This window comes from Colobus angolensis, unplaced genomic scaffold, assembly GCF_000951035.1.
Source record: "Colobus angolensis palliatus isolate OR3802 unplaced genomic scaffold, Cang.pa_1.0 Scaffold82, whole genome shotgun sequence".
In the NCBI taxonomy this organism is placed as follows: Eukaryota; Metazoa; Chordata; class Mammalia; order Primates; family Cercopithecidae; genus Colobus; species Colobus angolensis.
Window position 1 is genome coordinate 767,001 of NW_012122043.1, and position 23,891 is coordinate 790,891.

A 23,891-nucleotide genomic window follows, 5' to 3' on the forward strand; every position below is an offset into this window, starting at 1 on the left:
CGTAGCTGGGACTACAGGCGTGTGCCACTACACCTGGCTAATTGTTTTTGTAATTTTAGTAGAGATGTTACCATGTTGGCCAGGCTGATCTCAAACTCCCAACCTCAAGTGATTCTCCTGCCTCAGCCTCCTGCGTAGCTGGGACTACAGGCATGCACCACCATGCCCATTTTGTTTGTTTGTTTGTTTTTGTAATTTTAGTAGAGATGGGGTTTCACCATGTCGGTCAGGCTGGTCTCGAACTCCTGACCTCGAGATCCGCCAGCCTCGGTCTCCCAGAGTGTTGGAATTACAGGCGTGAGCCACCATGCCTGGCCATGAAATTTATTTTTAAAGGAAAAAACGTCTATTTTTGTAGTCAGGTCTGTAATTGTTATTAATAATAAATAGAAGACACAAAAAGCTAACCAGGGCCATCCAATGAGTCTCAGACTGGTGAGCAGGGCACAAGGTGTGGCTCAGCCTGGAGCAGTGGACCAGGGGCCTACACAGTCTGACCATTTCCTTACTGGCATCAGGGACCTCTCAGACCCCAGTTTAGGTTCTAGTCTCCTTTTACACAGTCTGACCATTTCCTTACTAGCATCAGGGACCTCTCAGACCCCAGTTTAGGTTCTAGTCTCCTTCTTTTTTGGAGACGGAGTCTAGCTCTGTCGCCCAGGCTGGAGTGCAATGGCGCGATCTCGGCTCACTGCAAGCTCCGCCTCCCGGGTTTACGCCATTCTCCTGCCTCAGCCTCCCGAGTAGCTGGGACTACAGGCACCCGCCATCTCGCCCGGCTAGTTTTTGTATTTTTTAGTAGAGACGGGGTTTCACCGTGTAGCTCAGGATGGTCTCTATCTCCTGACCTCGTGATCCACCCGTCTCAGCCTCCCAAAGTGCTGGGATTACAGGCTTGAGCCACCGCGCCCGGCCTCTAGTCTCCTTTTAACAACAAAGATATAAGATCTTAGCAGGAAGGAAAGGTACTACAGGTTACAGGCCACAGGCAGAAGAGCTAGTTTAGTAGTGCCACAGAGGGCCCCTGGGTGAGGGTTCTCAGCACCAAGCTGCAACAGCCCCACAGCACTTCTACAATGTGAGAAACACTGAGGACGGCAATGAAGCTGCTGGCTGCAACTACCTTGGAGGTCAAGTGTACACCCCGTTTAAAATCCATATTCTTCATGCCAAATTCTGCCAGAAGGAACACACCAAATGTCTTACATGAGCATGGTTCTCAGCTTCAGAAAGTCGTTGTGCTCTGGGTTCTCCACCTCCACAACACCCCAGGGGTAGAGGCGGCCTCTGACCTTCTTTCCTTTGGCTTCAATCAACTGATTGGAGCCAACCACAGAGAACGGGATGCTAGCCTAGAAAGAGACACACAGACTAGACAGGCTCCACACAGGGAACCCCAGAGTTCACTGGGAACACGAGAACATCAGCACAGACTTAATACATTGCTACTGACTACAAAATTTAATTGGAAAGCTGGGGGTATGTAACATTTTCTTGAGAACTGTCAGATACTTTCCACATGGGACAAATTGTATGAAAACAAATTAAATCTACAATAAAATTTCTAAGCTTTAGGTGATAGCTGTACAATATTTTTTTTTGGGAGACAGACTCTTGCTCTGTCGCCAGGCTGGAGTACAGTGGCACGATCTCAGCTCACTGCAACCTCTGCCTCCTGGGTTCAAGTGATTCTCCTGCCTCAGCCTCCTGCGTAGCTGGGACTACAGGTGTGCACCACCACACCCACCTAATTTTTGTATTTTTGATGGGGATGAGATTTCACCACCATGTTGGCCAGGATGGTCTGGAACTCCTGGCCTCAACTGATCCATCTGCCTTGGCCTCTCAAACTGCTGGGATTATAGGCATGAGCCACTGCGTGAGGCCTTAAAATATATTTAAAGCAACATACCCAGACAATCGCTCTCATCTTAACATGGACAATGGTAAACAGGAGTTATTTATGTTGTGCATTTGAAGCCAGTTCTTACCTTGAGAAGTCTAGTCTGCTCTTTAAAATCTTCATCTTCATCTGATTCTGCATCAGGTAAGTGATAGATTTTGATGTTATGTTCTTCAATTTCATCCAGAATCTGAGAGAATGACAAAATCAGGATCAATTTTAGCAAACTGCCTATGTTATTACAACCAATTCTAACTCATCGTGTAAGAAATACATCGGAATCATCCAAATGTCAATAATCAAACTGATTATGCAAGTTACTGTCAAATAAATTTATAAAACCACGGCCAGGATCCGAGGCGGGCGGATCACAAGGTAGGAGATCGAGACCATCCTGGCTAACACGGTGAAACTCTGTCTCTACTAAAAATACACAAAATTAGCCAGGCGTGGCAGTGGGCGCCTGTAGTCCCAGTTACTGGGGAGGCTGAGGCAGGAGAATGGCATGAACCCGGGAGGCGGAGCTTGCAGTGAGCTGAGATCCGGCCACTGCACTCCAGTCCGGGCGACAGAGCGAGACTCCGCCTCAAAAAAAAGAAAAAAATTGGAGTTACAAAGTAGAGAGTTCCATGAACACCAGACTAGCGACCTGGGGATTTGTATTTCATTCAACAGGTAGCCAGCAGCCAGCAGCGAAATCCCACAGTCCGACCTATCAAGCAGGCCTAGTGTGGGGGACGGGGCTTGAGGGGATAAAGAATTGGGCTGACGTTGAAATACAAGTTCATTCATCAGTCAATCAATTAAAACCCTAGCACTCAAACGCCCACTAGATGGTGGGCACTCTTAACAGGCACCAGGCAGGCCACAGCTTTGTTTCGTCTCACCCCAGTATCCGAGCCACCCAGGGAAGAAAGAACAAAAGCAACGTGAACAGAAAATATCCCGACCTCAAACTGTGCACTGGATTTGCTCTCTGGTTTTAAGAATGGAAAGCCTTAATGTGACCTAAAAAGGGCTTGAATCATCAGAGATTTGGTCTTAGCACAATGTCTGCACTAATTCAGAACTCCAGAAAAGGCCCTCCTCTCTACATCCTTGATTCTGTAACTCAACCTTCAGTCTTTACATAAATCCTTATTCCTAAATGGGAGAAACTGAGCAATAAGAAGCATGAACTTGTTCACTTGTCCTCATCTCACGGACCCTCTCCTGGTCTATTATCCATCCACGCCAACCCCATCTTTTGCCCTATGCTGGCCTCATAATGATGGAGCCTATACTTTGGAGGAGAGAAGAGTTCGGAAACATTTAGTAAGCTATTTAAAAGTAAGGAGAGGAGTCAGAAAGTGATGAATAAAAAATAATGTACACATTTCTCAGTCTGGAAGATTTCAAGAATTGTGGGACCATTTAAAGAGACAGGGAAGTTGGAAGGACAGGAGTTCTTCAGTGGTCAAAAGAGGACTCCTGTGGGCACATGTGGTTCACAACAAGAAATAGGATACTTGGAAAGGCAAATCAGAAGCCACAGAAATAAGGTGATCAAAATAATATTAAGGAATACTGACTTCCAGGGATCAGGAAGGAAGGTGGTAAAAAGCAGCAGAGAGAAAAGCAAACACAGTGGCTCAGCAGCCAAGGAAGGGAAGTTTCAAGAGTAGAACTGCCAATCACACAAACCCCACGGGTGGGGCCCACATCTGAGAATTGAACTGTTGGCCAAGCCCACGAGAGAGCAATTGCAGGTGGATGACAGGAAGCCTGAGTGAACAGGATCATGGGGAGGGCAGGTAATAGCTACCAGTAAGTGACTAAAAGAAAGGCTGGTGAAGGCAAGAGGCTAGTAGAGGCTGGCAGGAGGCAAGAGGTTCTTTCAGATACAGCAGAATGAACAAACTGGTAGGCATCAAGGAGAAACTGGAGAAAGAGAAGTGATTAAAGAGGCCCAAGAAGGAAGGGATAAAAGCTCGAAGTATTTTGATTCACCTCAGATGTTGTAATCAAGCACTAAGTGTTTTGCATACAGGATTAGAGATTAGGATTAGGGCATTCTAACCCTGACACCACCCCCATTTCTATCTCAAAGAAATTTAATGTAGCAGAGTACAAAAGGTAAAGTTCCCCTAAGTGGGAATTGCTAAAGTATTTATTGGCATAAAAACATCTACGGTTCCAGGGGTTCTTCAAAGGTTCAAATACTTCCTAAAAAACTGGCAGGCACTTGAGACAATTTAGGAACAGGCTGCCAAACATGACTACATGCTGCTTAAAAACTGCTTTGGAAAAAAACACCAGAAAAAATGTGAAAACATGAAAGTCAAACCAGGTGAAATCATCTGCAACGTGATAGTCAACATCTAAAAATAAGAAGTGTATCTGTTAAATCAATAAAAAAGCAAGAGCCAAGCCCCTGCAACCTGAGAGAACACACCAATGGCATCAACACCAGGACAGACGCTCACATCCGCAAGCAAGGAAATGCAAATTCAAATGAGATACAGTTTCTCAGATAGGAAACATATTACAAAAACTGGCAACATAACCAGGACAGTTTTAGGGGGTGGAGAGAAGAGTACGCTTTGGAAATGTAAATTGTTAAGAACTTACTTTAGAGCAAATTTAGTCATCCTTCAAAAATTTAAATGTTATTTAAATTTTATTTCCTACTAAGAATTCGTTTGGCTCCCACAATTGTGAAAAGATAGATGTGCACCAATGTTCATTACAACAATTATGCAACAAACCTATTATGTGCCAGACATTATTCGGAAGTCTGCTAATACATAAGTGAACAAAGCAGATTCCTGATCTCAGGACCCGGGGTCAGCGGTCAGGAGAAGCCAACAAATACACTGGAGAAATACTTTATGCAGTGTAGGGGGAGTGCTACCAGCAGAGCAGGGGATGGAGATGTGAAATTTTGTGTGTAGCGCTGGACTCAGTGACGGAGTTGCCCACACAGGTATCTGAGGGAAGACTGTTTCAGACAGACGGTATCACTAGCAAAAAGAAACAGCAAGGGGCAAACAAATAGTACATTTGGTCAAAGAAGAAAAGGGGCCAGAGCAAAATAAAAAGCAAGCCAATTATTCACCAACAGGAAACTGGACAACATAGAGTATATTCATACAGTGGAATGCTGTGCATCCAGTAAGTATCAGGATATAGTATATATATGAGGATGCTTCCAAATATTTTTAAACAGAAAAATCAAATGGCAGAATAGTATTACTATGTGATTTCACTCTGTAAAACCAAAAACATAAGCCATGTTCTAGAAGGATATATACTTAACAGTTGTTCTTTCTGTGGGTAATTAAAGAAATTCTTTTTTTTTTTTTTCTTGAGACGGATTCTTGCTCCGTCACCCAGGCTGGACTGCAAACAACCTCTGCCTCCTGGGTTGAAGCGATTCTTTTGCTTCAACCTCCCAAGTAGCTGGGACCACAGGTGCCCACCACCACGCCCGGCTAATTTTTGCAATTTTTTAGAGATGTGGAGTTTTGCCATGTTGGTCAGGCTGGTCTCGACCTCCTGACCTCTGGTGATCTGCCTGCCTCAGCTTCCCAAAGTGCTGGGATTACAGGCGTGAGCCACCACGCCCGGCTTAGAAATTCTTTTATTAAAAGGCTTTTTTTTTTTTTTTAAGAGACAGGGTATTGCAATGTTGCTGAAGTCCTCCAACTTCTGGGCTCAAGTGATCCTCCTGCCTCAACCCCCTGCTGTACCCCGCTACCCTGCCCAAGCAACTGGGATTACATGCATATACCAATATGTTCAGTTACATATTTGTATTTTTAGAGTTTAGCATATACAAACTATTTGGACTTTCTTAAGGAGCATATCATCAGAAAAAAGCAAGCGATTTAAACATATATAGCAGAGAATCAATAAAGAGGCTTTACAGACATACACAGAAGAGGGCACTGAAACGGGCACACCACAGGAGCTGCTGGGGGGTGAGAGACGGTTTGCTGGCTGACAACTGCTATGTTCCCAAACAGAACAGAGAACCAGTCTACTTAGATACACCCTTGTATAGGTCATCTGCAGTAAAGAATTTAGGTAAAGTAACAAACTTCATGAAGAGATCACATTTCTGTATTTGAGTCACTGAACTCCTATGGAATGCACTTGTGTGTAACCAACTGCTACTCATAGAGGGCATTTTAAATACAAGGAGAATTTAAAGAATAGAAATTTGATACCTTCATGAAGGCAAAAATTAAAATTTATAACTATTAGGTTCTCCTTGAAAACCACCATTAAAATGCAGGAAAAATTCTCCTGCCCTGCCTCCCGACACCTGAGCAGACACCTGAGCAGACTGAGTGTGCTAACACCCTCCTTTCTTCATCCCCATGCCCCCTAGTCGCACCCTGAGGGAGAGCAGGAGGCCAGCCTCACTCACCCTTTTCTTTAGCCGCTCCCGTTCCTTCAGGGTGAGAGTGTCAGCTTTTGCAATGACAGGCACAATATTCACCTTGTTGTGTATTGCCTTCATAAACGCCACATCTAAGGGCTTAAGTCTAAAATGAATTTTAGAAGTGTCACTTATTTAAAAAAAATACATACAAAACTCTTCTCTCTCTCAAATTATTTTAATTCTTATGTTAAAATACAGAGTTTGGGTAAAAGTTACAAACCCATAGAGTAAAGCATTTCTCCACAGTGAACAATTACTTACCCATGTCCAAAAGGTGAAATAAAGTAAAAGCAACAATGCACCCTATTATCAATGATGTGCCGCCTGTTCAAGCCGCTCTCGTCATGCAGGTACCTCTCAAACTGCTCATCAATATAGGAGATAATTGTCTTAAAACTGAGAGAAATAGAAACATTAACAATAATCATAGGGTACAAAACAGGAGGGCCCTGACTTCAAAGGGAAAACAAGCGCCTCTGCCCAAATATATACAATTTAATAATTCATTTTCAAGATGAGAAGAGAAGACTGACTCCTAAATTTGGCAAATGGAAGTTTTTGGAAACTATGTCAAGCATAATTGCCCCGAAGTGCTGGGAGTCAAAAAAAGCTTGAATGGAATAGGTTTTGATGCACCTGAGAGAGGGCCAGTGTTGACAGGGCTGCCAAGCGTTTCTTTTTTTAGAGAAACCGAGTCTTGCTCTGTCACCCAGGTTGGAGTGCAGTGGCGTGATGTCGGCTCACTGCAACCTCCGCTTCCAGGGTTCAAGTGATTCTCCTGCCTCAGCCTCCCGAGTAGCTGGGATTATAGGCATACGCCACCACGCCCGGCTAATTTTTGTGTTTTTAGTAGAGACAGGGTTTCACCATGTTGGCCAGGCTGGTCTTGAACTCCTGACTCTGTGACCAGCGCCCCCGCCCCCCCCAGCCTCCCAAAGTGCTGGGATTACAGGCGTGAGCCACTGCACCTGGCCAGGGCTGCCAATTCTTTTCAGGAACGTGACTGTGAAGAGGGGCAGAGAAACAGGATGGTAGAGAACATGGGTCAAGAACAGGTTTATCTGAGCTGGGAAACAGCACAGCACTTTCACATGTAAGAAGGGAGAAATTCCTAAATGTAGAAGAAAAACAAAAGAACCTCCCCCTTTTCATCTAGTGGTGCCAAGCCGATGCTTTATGTTGACAGGATTAGAACCAGGAGGGAGTTTGTACAGTGAAAGTGGCACTCTTTGCCCAGTACAGGTGACAGACTGCTCTATCTTCTACTTCTGGATTTCCTTATTTGTGAAAATGATGCCAATGAGCAGTCATTTACAGACACTACGACTCAATCCACTCTCTAACAGGTTTCACTTCCTTCCACATAGAAAGGATGTACTACAGTATTTCGTTCACCAGCCACGGCTCAAATCCAGGTGTTTCATTTACACTAGCAGTCTATGGACGACCGGCTTTGCGATCTCAAATCGTACTACAGTATCAGAGAAAAATTACTCTATAAAATCCCTTATTTAAAAAGTCAACATTAACACACTTTAAATTATCTAGCTGTTTTATTATATACAGTGATCCCAAACTTAATCACTCATTAACACTATCTATCAATTTAAGTACATTAAATAAACAAATGCAGATCCCTGGGCACCCGGGTGCATACCAATCTCTGCAGTTGATAGCGTCACCATAGCCAGGGGTATCTACCACTGTCAGGCGTAGCTTCACCCCTCGCTCTTCAATTTCAACAGTTGAAGCCTCAATCTGGACAGTTCTTTCAATTTTTTCTAGAAAAGAAACAAACTTAATAGGGAATATAAGCAGCATGCGAAGAGGAAAGCTCACATTAACAACATTCTCACAGCTAGTGACTTCAGAGTCCACTACCTCTCTGCAGAGGTAGGTTCTCCAAAGTTACCATGGGGATTATGCAGAAATGATCCCAGAGGAGTCAGAAAGGGGAAGGTTAAAGCTAAGATTATTGTGCTACTGGGGAAGGTTCAAAACACAAATATTAAAAATCATAATTTCTGTTCCTGGGAAAAAGAATTTACAAATTCATTTAAAAACTGAATTCAAGGCCGGGCGTGGTGGCTCAAGCCTGTAATCCCAGCACTTTGGGAGGCCGAGACGGGCGGATCACGAGGTCAGGAGTTCAAGACCATCCTCGCTAACATGGTGACACCCCGTCTCTACTAAAAAATACAAACAGCTAGCCGGGTGAGGTGGCTGGTGCCTGTAGTCCCAGCTACTCGGGAGGCTGAGGCAGGAGAATGGCGTAAACCCGGGAGGCGGAGCTTGCAGTGAGCTGAGATCCGGCCACTGCACTCCAGCCTGGGCGAAAAATGTGAAACTCCATCTCAAAAAAAAAAAAAAAAACTGAATTCAAAAATATCCTGAAAGGACTACATATTCTTGCAGCAGCCCCAGTCCTGGGTTCTCACTGTGTGCGCCTAATTCATTCAACAGGCATTTGTGGATGCTGGTGTCCTGTGCTGGAACTTTCCAACAGTAGATGAATTAGAACATCTATCCCAGCAAGCTTCTAGTCACACACCATTTTTGATGTACAACATTCTCACTTAATCCATCAACTGTTTAATATAGGCAGAAACTACTTATTATATTTTACAGACAAAACAGACTCAGAGAGGATAGATCCATGGATACGTGTCAAAGAAAGTCTACAGCCCAAATCCAAGGACCTCGGTGCAGCACCTGCCCCGTAAGTGTTTTCCTTGTGTTCAAAGTTGAACAAGAACAAACAAAACACAGAGCGAAGACATAAAACATTCATTAGGCAGTCTTCAGCACCTTTCATGTAGAATTACACTGGCAGTAACATAGGAATGTTTTTACCTGCAGCTCCAGGTATGACTCTTTCTGGGTAGAGATCAGTTAGGAAAAGGCTGTTTATGAGAGTCGATTTTCCTAGACCTGATTCACCTTTAAATAAAAAGAAAAACCTTGTCATGACCTTATCCATATGATACCATTCAATCTGTTAAGTGTTTACACATGGCCTGGACTGGGCTAAGCACCTCATGAACATCACTCTGTGTTTAGTGCCTATAGCACCACTATGTTTGGAGTGTGATCTTTGAGTGTACTCAAAGAAACTCCGATTTGCCCAAGGTCGGAGTACCACCCGGAGCAGGGCCAAGACTGAATCCAGGTCTATGAGACTGCAGACCTTAAACATCGTATCATCAGAAACATGACTGTTCACAAACGTGAGGAATGTACTTTAGAGGTTGGTTTTTATTTTTGACAAATAGAATGCAAAGCAGGTTTTCAATGATCAGTTCTGCTAGTCACTAAACTTACCACATTTTCAGAAAACTGAACATATCTATCCTGTAGTGTCAAGAACACTTGTGCTTCCCGAGCTGCAGGAACGGGTGAGCAGGACAGGGCCTGTGGTCTGGTGGGCTTACTTCTTGAACCCTCACTCTGCAACCTCCCCCTTCTGCCACCGTCTTCTTCCTGCTTTAAATCCATCCCCGTTTCCCAGCACTGGCAACTGCCATACGTCAGGCAACTTTCCTGCTCACTTTGCTGAGTTCACATGACCAATTCAGTGACACATGTCCACGTAAGCTTTCAAAGAGGTGAGAATCTCTCAACTACTGTGACCATATATTCTGAATATTTGAAATTTAACTTCAAAAAAGATGCAAAACACCAAAAATTAAATTTTACATTTGAAGGAAGCACAAATTCCACTGCTTCTAAGTCTTAATTTTGCATGGAGAAGCGCTTCTGATGTTGGTACTACATAGCACTTGGTGCTGGACTGTCCCCTAGGCACCTTAAACCACCCTCTGTTAAGTTCTGCAAAGCCTGAGGAAGGAGTACACATCTCTTTTGAAAAATTATTATTTCTGGCTGGGCACAGTGGTTCACACCTATAATTCCGGGACTTTAGAAGACCAAGGCTGGAGGATCACTTGATGCTAAGAATTTAAGACCCTACCTGGGCAAAAAAGTGAGACCCCCATCTCCCAAAAAAACCAAACGAAGTAAAAAACTCCAAAATCTTAGCCAGGTGTGGTGGCATGTAACTAGAATCCCAGCTACTTGGGAGGCTAGCGCAGGAAGATTGCTTGAGCCCAGGAGTTAGAGGTTACAGCAGGTTACGATCATGCCACTGCACTTCAGCCTGGGTACAGAGTGAGACCCTGCCCCTTACAGAAAAAAACAATTCTGGGAAAATCAAGAACAAAAAAGTGATTTCGAAATGTGCAGACATACGAAATTAGGACTGCATTTTAAGTGAACTGCAATTTTCACACATGAAAAGAACAAAACAATGTGTTGCACATGCCTAAAAATGATTGTAAAAATTTGACTAAGTGCCTATTATCCCATTAAGTCATCCTTTTACTAAACTGCAGTGCAGTGCCCCTTTGTATTTTTGCCCACTTAAAGAAGATTTTACCAATAATTGCTAAGTCCTTTCTGCATGTCTGGCACAGGTCTAGAGCAGAGACACGATAGAGAACGAGAAGGAACCAAGTCCCTGCTCCCTGGAGCCCTGTGGCCCAGCAGGGAGAGGCTCAACCAGTGAAATCCCTTTCTGACTAGAGTGGCAACAGCTGTGGGGAACAGCTGAGAAAGTCATCAGAGACAGCTTTTTAAAAAGCAGTTAGAATATCCCACTGGCTACTTCTAAATTATAGATCTTAATTTTAAGGGTATAGGTGATTATTTTACTTGGAATAGCTTTTGAGTAACATCAACAAATGGTTTGCTTAAGGAACTCAGAACATGAGGCTGCACTTGGGCTGAATCACTGCAGCGCAGGCACCCAGCTCTGCTCTGCCTCACTTTCTTTAGTATCTCCATTCTGGCCAGGCGTCTTTCACGTACGTGTCAGCAAATGAGAGAACAAGACACACAGAGATCTGGGCCTGCAAATCTACGCCAAATGCACTGGGTCCAGAAGTTTCACTTGTTACAAAAGTAACGAAGTATTTTTTAAAGTGCCAGAATTAATACAGTTTTTCTCTAATAGTAGTGACAAGAGAGACTGGAATGGGAGGTATTCAGAGTTTAAAATATGGCATGTTTTCCCTAATTAGAAAGAAAACAGTACTAGGCACAGTGGAACCATGGAAGGAAACATACATATGGGGTGAGAAAGTGAAGCTTCATTGTACAATACTATTCTGAAATCCCATCAGGCAAATCTGTCACCCAAGTTTTAGGCTTGAGTTAGAAGTTTTTTTTTAAACCTAGGCTAAAAAAAATACAATGGCAAAACAGCCTATTCCAGGAATGTTAGGAAGTAGCTTTCAAATCTGAGGGAATTTCTCTTCAAATTTTACATTTTTTAACCAACATGAAAATGAAACTGCTTTCTCAAACACTATGCATCAAGGGCCTTTCTTGGGAGGCCCCTGAACAGCAGTCATCGAAGTGATCGGCTTTTTTGCTCATTCAAACAACTCCCACCAGAGCTAAGCAAGAGCAGGACGGCCCTGACAGCTGCGTGAGGCTGGACTCTGTGGGAGCGGGCAGCTCACGAGGTCTCAGAAAGGTCCGGCCTGCCCATCCCAGACTCCTGTGCCCTCAGGATGGAACGCCTATAACGTGTGAGCACCGGGAATTACACTCAGCTGTTAGTGCTCAAGTGCTCGCTCCAACCCTCCCGTAAAGTCGACCACAGTAACAACCTGCTTTCCTCTTTTTCAGACACAAACATCTTTACGTTATATTTCTATTAGGCAACATATTTGGCAACAGGCTTTATTCTTAAACATGCTTTTCATATAATTAAGCCACCATCACCTATAAATGTAGCCAGGATAGTAACTTTTTTTTTTTTTTTTTTGAGACGGAGTCTCGCTCTGTCGCCCAGGCTGGACTGCAGTGGCGCGATCTCGGCTCACTGCAAGCTCCACCTCCCGGGTTTACGCCGTTCTCCTGCCTCAGCCTCCCGAGTAGCTGGGACTACAGGCGCCCGCCACCACGCTGGGCTAATTTTTTGTATTTTTTAGTAGATACGGGGTTTCACCGTGTTAGCCAGGATGGTCCCCATCTCCTGACCTCGTGATCTACTCGCCTCGGCCTCCCAAAGTCCTGGGATTGCAGGCATGAGCCACTGCACCCGGCCAAGAGTAACGAAATATAATTATTTATCACTCTGACTAGAATCTACAGCAATATGTCACTAAATTGTCTCATGGACAGTCTGCAACCTGGCTTCCTTGCTTGATGTCGCTGAATAAGTCATTTGTGATTTTAGAATCCCTTGCAGACTGTTGCCCCAACATCTGTAGTCTTTCATTTGCATTTGATCTGTTATTTTGTGAACTTGCCTACTTCTTTAGAAGTCTGACACAATTTTAAAAACTATGCCTTTCCTCTTCAATAGTCTCTTTCACCAATTACGTGTGCTAGGGTTTTCCACCAGTTTTCTTGAGCTATTAATACAACAATTTGAAAGTTGAGGGTTCTTGTGGCTTTCTAGTTCTACTTTTCACTACTCACCCTCAACCCCCTACCTGTTTTCTTTTAAACCCACTTTATGGAGGCACAATTTATAAATACTAAAATACACCCATTTAAACTGTACAGTTTTGACAAAAGTAGATACTCAGATAACCAAACTCCACTCAAGATAAAAGATTATTTTCATAACCCTAGAGTTCCTTTGTGTAACTGTGAAGTCTACCCTCTCCAGTACCCACTGCAGGCAAACACCAATCTACTTTCTGTCACTACGTATCAGCTTTGCTTATTCTAAAACTTTTGAATGGCATCACACAACATGGCCTGTTTTGTGTCTGGCTGCTTTTGCTCAACAAAGCACTGAGACTGACGCATGCTGTTGCATCTATGAGTAGTTCGTTTCTTTGTAGTGCTCGGCAATATTCCATTGTATGGCTACACCACAATTTGTTAACCCACTCTCTAGATACCTCTGCTCTCCCCAGTTTGGGGCTATTTTGAGAAAAGCAGCTATGAACATTCATACACAAGTCGTTATGGACATGTTTTCATTTCTTATGGGTAAACACGTACAAGCGGTACTGCTGGGTCTTAACTGTTAAAGTACCACCAAACTGGCTCCCATACTGGTTGTGGCATTTTTACACGCTAATGAGTTCCAGTTGTTTCACATCCTTGCTGACACCTGGAGTGCCTGCGTTTTAGTGGATGTGTGGTGGCATGTAGTGGTTTCAATGCATAGTCCCCTGATGACCAAAGATGTGGACATCTTTACGTGGGTTTACTGGCTATTTGTTTATCTTCCTTAGTGAAATGTCCATTCAGATCTTTTGCCCCCTCTCTGTAAGTGGGTCATTTGTCTTACTGATGTGTAAAGATTGTTACATATTCTGGACACACATCCTTTGTCAGATATGGTGCTATGAATACTTCCAGTTCCTCCCATTTTCCTACTGATGTCTTTTGAAGAAGGCCAACTTTTAATAATGCACAAATACTTTTATAATTTCTATTCTTCATGTCCTAAGAAATCTGCTTACTACAAAGTCAAAAAATTTTTTGCCCATTTTCTTGTAGAATTTTTAGAGCTTTACATTTAAATCAACTATCATTTCAGGTTAATTTTGACATACAGTGTGAAGAGCTGAAGTTCATTTTTTCACACATAACCATCTAGTTGTTACAGATGCAAAAAGACTAACCTTGCCCCCACTGAATCAACTTGGCTTTTTTCTCAAAACACAAAACAAAAAAATTGAACTTATCATATTGATTGGTCTACCTCTTGGCTGCTGCTCTGCTCAATAGATCTGCGTATCTACCCTACCACACTGTCTTGTTCTGCTCAATAGATCTGCGTATCTGCCCTACCACACTGTCTTGTTGTGCTCAATAGATCTGCGTATCTGCCCTACCACACTGTCTTGTTCTGCTCAATAGATCTGCGTATCTGCCCTACCACACTGTCTTGTTTACACCACACTGTCTTGATTACTGCTGTTAAATCTTGAAATGAGAGACTGTAATCCTCCAACTTTGCTCTTTTTCTAAACTGTTTTTGTCTGTTCTAGGCCCTCTCCATTTACATTTAAACTTTAGTATCAGCTTGTTAATTTTTATTTCTGAAAATTGGGGCTGGACACCGTGGTTCACACCAGTAGTAATCCTTGCACTCTAGGAGGCTGAGACAGGTGGATCACTTCAGGCTAGGAGTTCAAGACCAGCCTGGCCAACATGACAAAATGCCATTTCTACTAAAAATACAAAAATCAGATGGGCGTGGTGGCGCGTGTCTGTAATCCCAGCTACTTGGGGAGGTTGAGGAATGAAAATCACTTGAACCTGGGAGGTGGAGGTTGCCAAAATCATACCATTGCACTTTAGCCTGGGTAACAGAGCAACACTGTCTCAGAGAAAATATGGGACAATTTGGGGGAGAAAGGGCGTAACAGTTCCAATCCACAAATGGGGCAGATCTTACACAACTTATTTAGGTTTTCTCTCAGCAGTGTTTTGTAGTTTTCAGTGTATAGGTCTTGCACATTTTGTTAAATTTATCCCTAAACAATATTTTTTGTGACTGTTAAGTGGTACTGTAAATCATTAATACTCGTGATTTTTTTTTTTTTTTAAACGGAGTCTCGCTCTGCCATGCAGGCTGGGGTGCAATGGCATGACCTCGGCTCACTGAAACCTCCCCCTCCCGGGTTCAAGTGATTCTCCTGCCTCAGCCTCCAGAGTAGCTGAAATTACAGGCACCCACCATCATGCCCGGCTGATTTCAGTACCTTACAAAAGTACTAAAGAGACGAAATTTTACCATGTTGGCGGGGCTGGTCTTAAACTCCTGACCTCAGGTGATCCGCCAGCCTTGGACTCCCAAAGTGTTGGGATTACAGGTGTGAGCCACCACACCCAGCCTACTTTCTTATCTTTAGTGGGTCCTGGATTTTTACAATTCATTTTTCAGCTAACATCATCTTCCTCCTTGATAACTACAGTGAATGACACTGACTTTGAATGTTACACCATGTATTCCTGAGATAAACTCCATTTGTTTAGTTGGTTCTAATTTGGAAATGAGAATTTGCTCCAATGGGATTGACATATTAGGGAACAATAGCAGCATAATACAAATTTCCTATTTGCTTATATATGATCTCACTGGTGAGAAACTAGGTGAATAGAGAAAACTGTGTTTAATTCTGCATCCAACAGAATCAAACCGCTTGGAGATATTCCCAACACACGCCCCTAAATATCTATCAGCTGTCTTTCTTCACCGCCCGTCACGAGCCACACCCAATTTACACCTAGTGTTATGGCTTTCCAACTTTAGAAAATCCTCCTTCCACAGCTACACAGAAGGGCACAAGTTGCAACCCTCCTGATGTCCACTTGCACAAACCAAACCTCAGGGCTTATATGGTGTAGTGACTATTTTTCCGCCATTTACATGTGGACTGGTGTAACTCTTGTGTTCCTATCTTTTCTCCCATTGTGTCACTGATGAAGGTTCTGAGTATTGTGTACCTATCTTCTCCATAAGCTCTGATAAGCTCTGTGGTGTTTATTCATCATGTTGGATGGTATGGGGATTGTTTCAGAAGCACACAGGTTGCATCATAGCAGAACTAAGTGCATTGTCTTTTTATTTAGGTATATTGCTGGACTTGGTAAGATTTAATTAAGATGTCCATGTCTAGTTCACGTATACGTCAAAAGTAGAGGTTCTTCTTCAAAGACTTTCCTTCTCATCTAATTAGGAATAAACAGTAACTTCTCTTAGAAGCAAAAATTTATTCAAAGACATGTGCTAACATTCTTAAATAATCTGCTAGCTGTGATGAGGAAATCCACATACTTTATGTTCTTAGCGCCCACAATTTAGCCTAAATTTGCCCTGGCATGCTTATGGTGGTCCAAGCATTAGGGCATAGCCTGCTGCTCTTCCTTATTTGAAGGTGATTTTACCTTTCTCAACAATCCTCCTTCGTTCTCCTCTCTGCCTTTGCCTCTTTTAAAAAGTTCTAAGTTGCTAGTCAATCAGGACAAAGAAGGAACGTGAGGTCCCGTTCCAGCCAGTGGAAACAGCAGTAAGGCAGACGCAGCAGGTTATAAATGATCCTCTTTGCTCGGTGTACTCTCCTGACAAAACTGATGGCGAGTGCACCCATTCTGTACAAAGCAAAAATGGCCTTGTTGAGGAAACTGAATTTATGTTCAAGTGCCTTATGGCACCGAGGAACAAGCATTTCTTTTTTTTTCTGAGACGGAGTCTCGCTCTGTCGCCCAGGCTGGAGTGCAGTGGCACCAGCTCGGCTTACTGCAAGCTCCACCTCCCACATTCACACCATTCTCCTGCCTCAGCCTCCCGAGTAGCTGGGACTACAGGCGCCCACCACCACCACACCCGGCTAATTTTTTATATTTTTAATAGAGATGGGGTTTCACTGTGTTAGCCAGGATGGTCTCAATCTCCTGATCTCGTGATCCGCCCGCCTCGGCCTCCCAAAGTGCTGGGATTACAGGCGTGAGCCACTGTGCCCGGTTGAAACAAGCATTTCTAACATGTATTAGTCTGTAGTTTTCTTGTCATTTATAACAGGATAATGCTGGCTTAATAAAATAGACTGGTAGGTGTTTCCTACTCATCTATTTTGTGAAGAAGTTTGTGTAAGACTTATATTAATCCCAGCACTTTGGGAGGCCGAGGTGGGTGAATCACGAAGTCAGGAGATTGAGACCATCCTGGTTAACACGGTGAAACCCCATCTGTACTAAAAATACAAAAACAAAATTAGCTGGGCGTGGTGGCGGGCGCCCGTAATACCAGCTACTCAGGAGGCTGAGGCGGGAGAACGGTGTGAATCTGGGAGGTGGAGCTTGCAGTGAGCCGTGATCATGCCACTGCACTCCAGCCTGGGCGACAGAACGAGACTCCATCTCAAAAAAAAAAAAAAAAAAAAAAAAGATTTATATTACTTCTACTGCCTGCCACGTACACCTTTTCTTATTTTTTAATTTCAATTTTCTTTTTTTTTTTTGGTGAGATGGAGTTTCACTCTTGTTGCCCAGGCTGGAGTGCAATGGTCAATCTCGGCTCACCACAACCTCCACCTCCCAGGTTCCAGTGATTCTCCTGCCTCAGCCTCCCAAGTAGCTGGGATTACAGGCCTGCGCCACCACGCCCGGCTAATTTTGTATTTTTACTCGAGACGGGGTTTCTCCATGTTGGTCATGCTGGTCTCGAATTTCCCACCTCAGGTGATCCGCCTAGCCTCCCAAAGTGCTGGGATTACAGGCTTGATCCATCATGTTTTGAGATGGAGTTTCGCTCTTGTTGCCCAGGCTGCAGTGCAATGATGGGATCTCAACTTACTGCAACTTCCACCTCCCAGGTTCAAGCGATTCTCCTGCCTCAGCCTCCTGAGTAGCTGGGATTACAGGCATGTGCCAACAAGCCCAGCTAATTTAGTGTTTTTTTTTTTTTAGTACAGGTGGGATTTCTCCATGTTCATCAGGCTGGTCTCCAACTCCCAACTTCAGGTGATCTGCCCATCTCAGCCTCCCAAGGTGCTGGGATTACAGGCGTGAGCCACCGCATCCAGCCAATTTCTACTTATTTTTTGAGATGGAGTCTTGCTCTGTCCCCAGGCTAAAGTGCTGTGGTGCGACAGCTCACTGCAACCTCTGCCTCCCGGGTTCAAGGGATTCTCCTGCCTCAGTCTCCCAAGTAGCTGGGTCACAGGCATGCACCACCATGCCCAGATTTTTGTATTTTTAGCAGAGCTGGGGTTTCACTGTGTTGGCCAGGTTGGTCTCGAACTCCTGACCTCAAGTGATCCTCCCGCTTTGGCCTCCCAGAATGCTGGGATTACAGGCGTGAGCCATCACGCCGGGCCAGTTACAATATTCCTAATGACAATTCAGTGGTCACTCCTCTTACCTTCAACCCCTGGTATGTAATGAATTTCTTTGTTCTGGCTACCTTTTTTCCTTTTCTTTCCTCAAGACAGGGTCTCACTCTGTCACCCAGGCTGGAGCACAGTAGCACAATCACAGTTCACCACAGGCTTGACGTCTCAGGCCGAGGTGATCCTCCTACCTGAGCCTCTCAGGTAGCTGTGATTACAGGCACCCCCCAGCAAGCCCGGCTAATTTTCCTATCTTTTGTAAAGACAGGGTTTCACCATGTTGCTCTTGAACTCTGGGGCTGCAGTGATCCACCCACCTTGGCCCCCCAGAGTGCTGGGATTACAGGTGTGAGCCCCCACAACAGGCCTGTTCCGGCTACTTTTAAAGACCTCTGTTTGTCTACGGTCTATTTGCTTATTACGTGCTTTGGTGTGCTTTTCTCTATTCCATTTTCTGCTTGTTGGTTCATCAGTAGCTTCTGGTAGCTTGTTATGATACATCTTGGTCTAGTTTTCTTTATATTTATTCTGCCTGGTATTTGTCAAGCTTCTTGGATCTGTGCATTTATAACTTTGCTGAAATTGTACAATTCCCAGGCATTATTTTTTCGTGATTTTTTTTGTTTGTTTTCCTGTCTTCTCTGTGAATATAATCCATATATTAGACTGTTTACAGGGTACCAAAGGACATTGAGGACACGTTCCATTTCTCTTTTTTTCCAGCTTTTCCCTTACTGTGCTTCTACTGTCCTTTCACTTCTGCAGCATATCATGTGCTGTCAGGCTTATGATGAAAATTTCTTAGTCTTTTGAAGTTCCACTTGGTTCTCTGTTGTATCTTTATCTTATTATATTCATGTTTTCCTTTAAGTAATAGAGTTCTTCTTTGCCAATTCTACTGTCTCTGTCATTTCTGGATTGGTTTCTATTGCCTGATTTTTCTCCTGATTATGTTCAGGTTTTGCTTCTTTGATGCCACACAATTTTCTATCAGATATTGTGAACGTTACACTGTAAATGCCTGGTTTTTTTTTTTTTTTTTTTGAGACAGGGTTTCATTCTCTCACCTAGGCTCGAGGCTTGAGTGCAGTGGCATGATCTCAGCTTACGGCAGCCTCAACCTCCTGGGCTCAGGTGAGAGGAGTTACAGGTACATGCCACCATGCCTGGCTAGTTTTCATATTTTCTGTAGAGACAGGGTTTCACCATGTTGCCCAGCCTGGTCTTCAACTCCTGAGCTTAATCCTCTGCCTGCCTTGACCTCCCAAAGTGCTAAGATTACAGGTGTGAGCCACCATGCCTGGCCTGGAGGATATTTCTGAAATGGGTCACTTACATAGCCATCTGCAGGCCTTGGTTCCTTACTTGGTGGGCTTCCCTGTAAGCTGCTTGAGTGTTCTCTTGACATGGCAGCCGGTTTCCTCCAGAGTGAGTAATTTGAGAAAAGGCAAGGTGGGGGCCACAGTGTCTTTCATGACCTAGTCTTAGAAAGCCACACACTTTCATTTCCACAATATCCCGCTGGCTACACAGGTAAAACCCTACTCAATGCAGGAAGGGTTAAGAAAAAGTTGTGAATACCAGGAGACAGGAATCACTGGAGGCCACTTTGGAGTTGAGCTGACACAACGAGTAAACTTTCACTACATGTAAATAATGAAGGGACAGAAAAATAATTTTGCTTCTCAGGAAAATTTTCGAACGAATATACATATATTTGTTCAAATTCCCAAGTTATTTGACTCTGCCTCTTACTTTATAGATCATGTTATTATACTCCAGAGATTGGAAGGGGGAGATATTCATTTAGTAAGTTGGAGACTATAAATTAATTTCTTACCGACCACCATCAGTGTGAACTCAAAACCTTTTTTCACTGATTTTCGGTGAACTTGATTGGGGAGATTTGCAAATCCAACATAGCCGGGAGTTTCTGGATTTATAAACTGAGTTGGTTGTTGCTAAACAAGATTAAAAACAAACAAACACCTTAGAAGTTGCTTTTAAGATATAATCAGACGTGAAACATAGGTTATCAGTTTTCACAAATTTTTTAAAAAGTATAAACAAACATTTCCAGAAAGTCGTCATTCTATCAGAAAACCAGCTGTATTCAATTAGGAGCATTAAAAAAAGAAAAACTAATCTAGTGTAACTCCTTAGTTATATGCTGACTGAAAATTAACACAGTATTGTTTAGGAATTTAACAATACAGAGAAGACACATGCTTAACACATCTTAACGCAATTTCAGATTTCGACTTGAGAGACTATGGAGTCCCAGGAAAATCAGTTAAGCTTACAAAGTACTGCTACAGCTGACAGTGCTTCGAATGAATGGCTTCATTCAACAAACTTGGCTAAGGAATAGCTTCCCCCAGGTATTAGGTGTGATGCATTTCTGAAAAGTATCCAGGAAAAAGGCATCTCTCTTGCTGTGATTCTAGCTCTATAGAACAGTTTCACCGAGGGTGAGGCAGGCAAATTAGAGGTGGGATGTTGAGTATCTAGTGTCAAAGATCAAGAAAGAACAGACAGAATGAGAAGATCACAGCTGACTACACTGAGGCATCAATATTTCTTGGTAGAATATCTGATGAGAGAGAGGACAGAGATGTGAGAAAGCAAGAATAGCAGAAGTAAAACCAGAATCTAGACAGTGGCATACCGAAAATGAGAAGAAATTAAAAAAATCAATTTATTAATTGAAAAAGGCAAGATACAAAATAGTATTTCCTTTAGGACTACATTTTGCAAATGTATAGTGAAATGCACACACGGGTGAAAAAGAATATATGTAGCATATTAACAGTGGTTATTTCTGAGTGGTGAAATAATGACTTTTTTTTTTTTTTTTTTGCTTATCCGTGTTCCACGCTAACACTGGTATAAAATGCAAAAACTGGTATGATGATTTTGCATTGGATAGTAATGAACACCCATAGGACTCAAAGATAAAAAACCAGAGAAATAATAATCTTGTAACGTTAACCACAAGTTCTGCTTTTCTCAGAATGTTCTTTAGAACTAATTTCTCTCTGAACTAACTTGCAAGGGCTTATTTAAACCAATTTATCAAGTCTAAGAGCCCCATCAATTTCATCATAATAAATTACTAGAATTCTAAATTATTTGGTCTGCTGGGAATGTACTAAGGGGGCTAAAAGGACTGTTACTGATGTGTGTGAAAAAAAAAAAAGTAGAAGCCTGAAAAAAAAAAAGAGAAAGCTCCAAGCTTTCAAGATGACAACCAGGCCAAGCGCGGTGGCTCACGCCTGTAATCCCAACACTTTGGGAGGCCAAGGCAGGAGGTGGATCACGAGGTCGAGAGATCAAGACCATCCTGGCCAACATGGTGAAACCCCATATCTACTAAAATACAAAAAATTAGCCAGCATGGTGGCACGCGTCTGCAGTCCCAGCTACTCCAGAGGCTGGAGGCTGAGCCAGGGGAATCACTTGAACATGGGAGGTCGAAGTTGCAGTGAGTTGAGATCATGCCACTGCACTCCAGACTGGTGACAGAGCAAGACTCCTGTCTTAAAAAATAATAATAATAATAAAAAGACAACGAAATTAGAACTCTTTGTCTTAATGAATCAAATACATCAGTTGTATTAAAAATAATGAATCGTACAAATCCAACAGCCTGAAAACATAAAGCAATTTCTCCTTATGCTGTAGATACATGAAGTATGATCTTACCTTAGACATCTTTTGTGAGGCTTCGTCTGTTAAAAAGAAAAACACACAGACACACATAAACGCACATAGTATGCATGTATACACATGTATATTTAACAGGATGAACTGACCTGTAAAAAAACTTACACATAGGCAATGTAAAAAGAAAATACAATTTCAGAACCTTCCAAATTTATTTTGCCAAAGGGAAAAGTTAAGCGCTGACAGCGGGCTCATGTAATATTACTACTTTCGTTCTTTCTGACTTTTGTGTTTAGATGTATACATTAACCAGACTCCCTATTCTTTATTCAAACCTAGATTAAATGACTGGGAGATAAGAGATCCTTATGACTGTTACTTCTTTACAAAAGGAAGTTAAACAAATCCCTTCAAGTGTAATCAATAGTAGCCAATCAAATTTGTAACTTTAAATGGGCCTTAGTACAGAAAATGTTGTAATTCTGTTTGGCACCTTCATTTTGCCTATATAAACAATCCTCATTTTACCCCACCCTGGGAGCACTAATCATCATTCTTTGGTGTAGCTCTGCTTATACTTTGTACTTAAATGAATTCTTTTAACTGAATCAGGAGCCTTTTGATTATTTTAGGTGACAGCATCTCAATTACTTCAAGTATTTCCCTAGGAATAAGACAAGCATCTATCATTACAAAGGTTAAATTCTATTAAAAAAAAACAGGCCAGGTGTGGCGCTCCCGCCTGTAATTCCAGCACTTTGGGAGGCCAAGGTAGGCAGACCACTTGAGGTCAGGAGTTCGAGACCAGCCCGGCCAACACGGTGAAACCCCATCTCTACTAAACATACTGATTCAGCCAGGTGTGGCGGCATGTGCTTGTGATCCCAGCTACTCAGGAGGCTGAGGCAGGAGAATCGCTTGAACCTGGGAGGCAGAGGTTGCAGTGAGCTGAGATCATGCCACTGCACTCCAATCTGGGCGACAGAGCGAGACTCCGTATCAAAAAAAAAAAAAAAAAAAAATTAGATGGTGGCTGGGTGCAGTGGCTCACGCCTGTAATCCCAGCACTCTGGGAAGCAGAGGCAGGACTGCTTGAAGCCAGAAATTCAAGACCAGCCTGGGCACCATAGCAAAACCCTACTTCTACAAAAAAATTTTAAGTTGATAAAAACAACTGTATATATACATGTACATACATATTCCGTATTTTCAATAATACTCAATTTTTTTCAGTACTGATTATATGTTAGACACTAGGGACACAAATGGGATACACACGGATACACACTTCCCTGACCTCTGGAATTACGTCATTTCCCCTCTCTCTTTGAAACCTTTCAAGGAGTAAGGGATGCTATTACATAGAAACTGTAACCTGAACATGTTTGCCACCCATCTGAGTTTCCTAGAGCTACCTGAGAACTAGATTTTGACACTGGGGTACAGGGAGCAATGTGAACTACATTTATGAGGAAAGGAAATAGGACGGAAGGCATCTGAGTGTTTGAGAAATGTGACAATAGTTTTAAAGATACATGGGATTTTTTTTTTCTTTTTGAGACAGTCTCGCACAGTCTCCCAGGCTGGAGGACAATGGGTGATCTCAGCTCACTGCAACCTCCGCCTCCTGGGTTCACGTCATTCCCCTGCCTCAGCCTTCCGAGTAGCTGGGACTACAGGCACCCACCACCAAGCCTGGCTAATTTTTTTTTTTTTTTTGTATTTTTAGTAGAGACGGGGGTTCACCGTGTTAGCCAGGATGGTCTTGATCTCCCGACCTCGTGGTCTGCCTGCCTCGGCCTCCCATAGTGCTGGGATTGCAGGTGTGAGCCACTGTGCCCGGCCAGAGATATGTGGAATTTTTATACAAATTTTAGAAACCCTGAAGCTTTGGAAAGCATGGAGTCTGTTGGCTAACTTTCAGTAACAACACCAAGAAAGATGACTGCTATCAAATTTTATTCCCTCTGGAGCTTAGAAACTTGTTAAAAAGCTTCTCTCACTTTGCCTCTCGATTCCACTCCTC

General features: G+C 43.1%; 1 protein-coding gene across 2 annotated transcripts in view; it reads right to left on the minus strand.

Annotated features, from left to right (window-relative positions):
- Positions 1 to 23,891, minus strand: part of SEPT2 (septin 2) — a 37,998-nt gene that overhangs the window by 7,571 nt on the left and 6,536 nt on the right. For both annotated transcript variants that reach the window (XM_011929550.1, XM_011929549.1), the window contains 8 exons: positions 21,905 to 21,930; positions 20,040 to 20,160; positions 9,186 to 9,272; positions 7,990 to 8,113; positions 6,594 to 6,728; positions 6,318 to 6,435; positions 1,992 to 2,093; positions 1,207 to 1,352 (listed from right to left, as the gene is read on the minus strand). In XM_011929550.1, coding sequence (XP_011784940.1) covers positions 1,207 to 1,352; positions 1,992 to 2,093; positions 6,318 to 6,435; positions 6,594 to 6,728; positions 7,990 to 8,113; positions 9,186 to 9,272; positions 20,040 to 20,160; positions 21,905 to 21,913 — 842 coding nt within the window. In that variant the 5' untranslated portion in view covers positions 21,914 to 21,930. The remainder of the gene's footprint in view (positions 1 to 1,206; positions 1,353 to 1,991; positions 2,094 to 6,317; positions 6,436 to 6,593; positions 6,729 to 7,989; positions 8,114 to 9,185; positions 9,273 to 20,039; positions 20,161 to 21,904; positions 21,931 to 23,891) is intronic.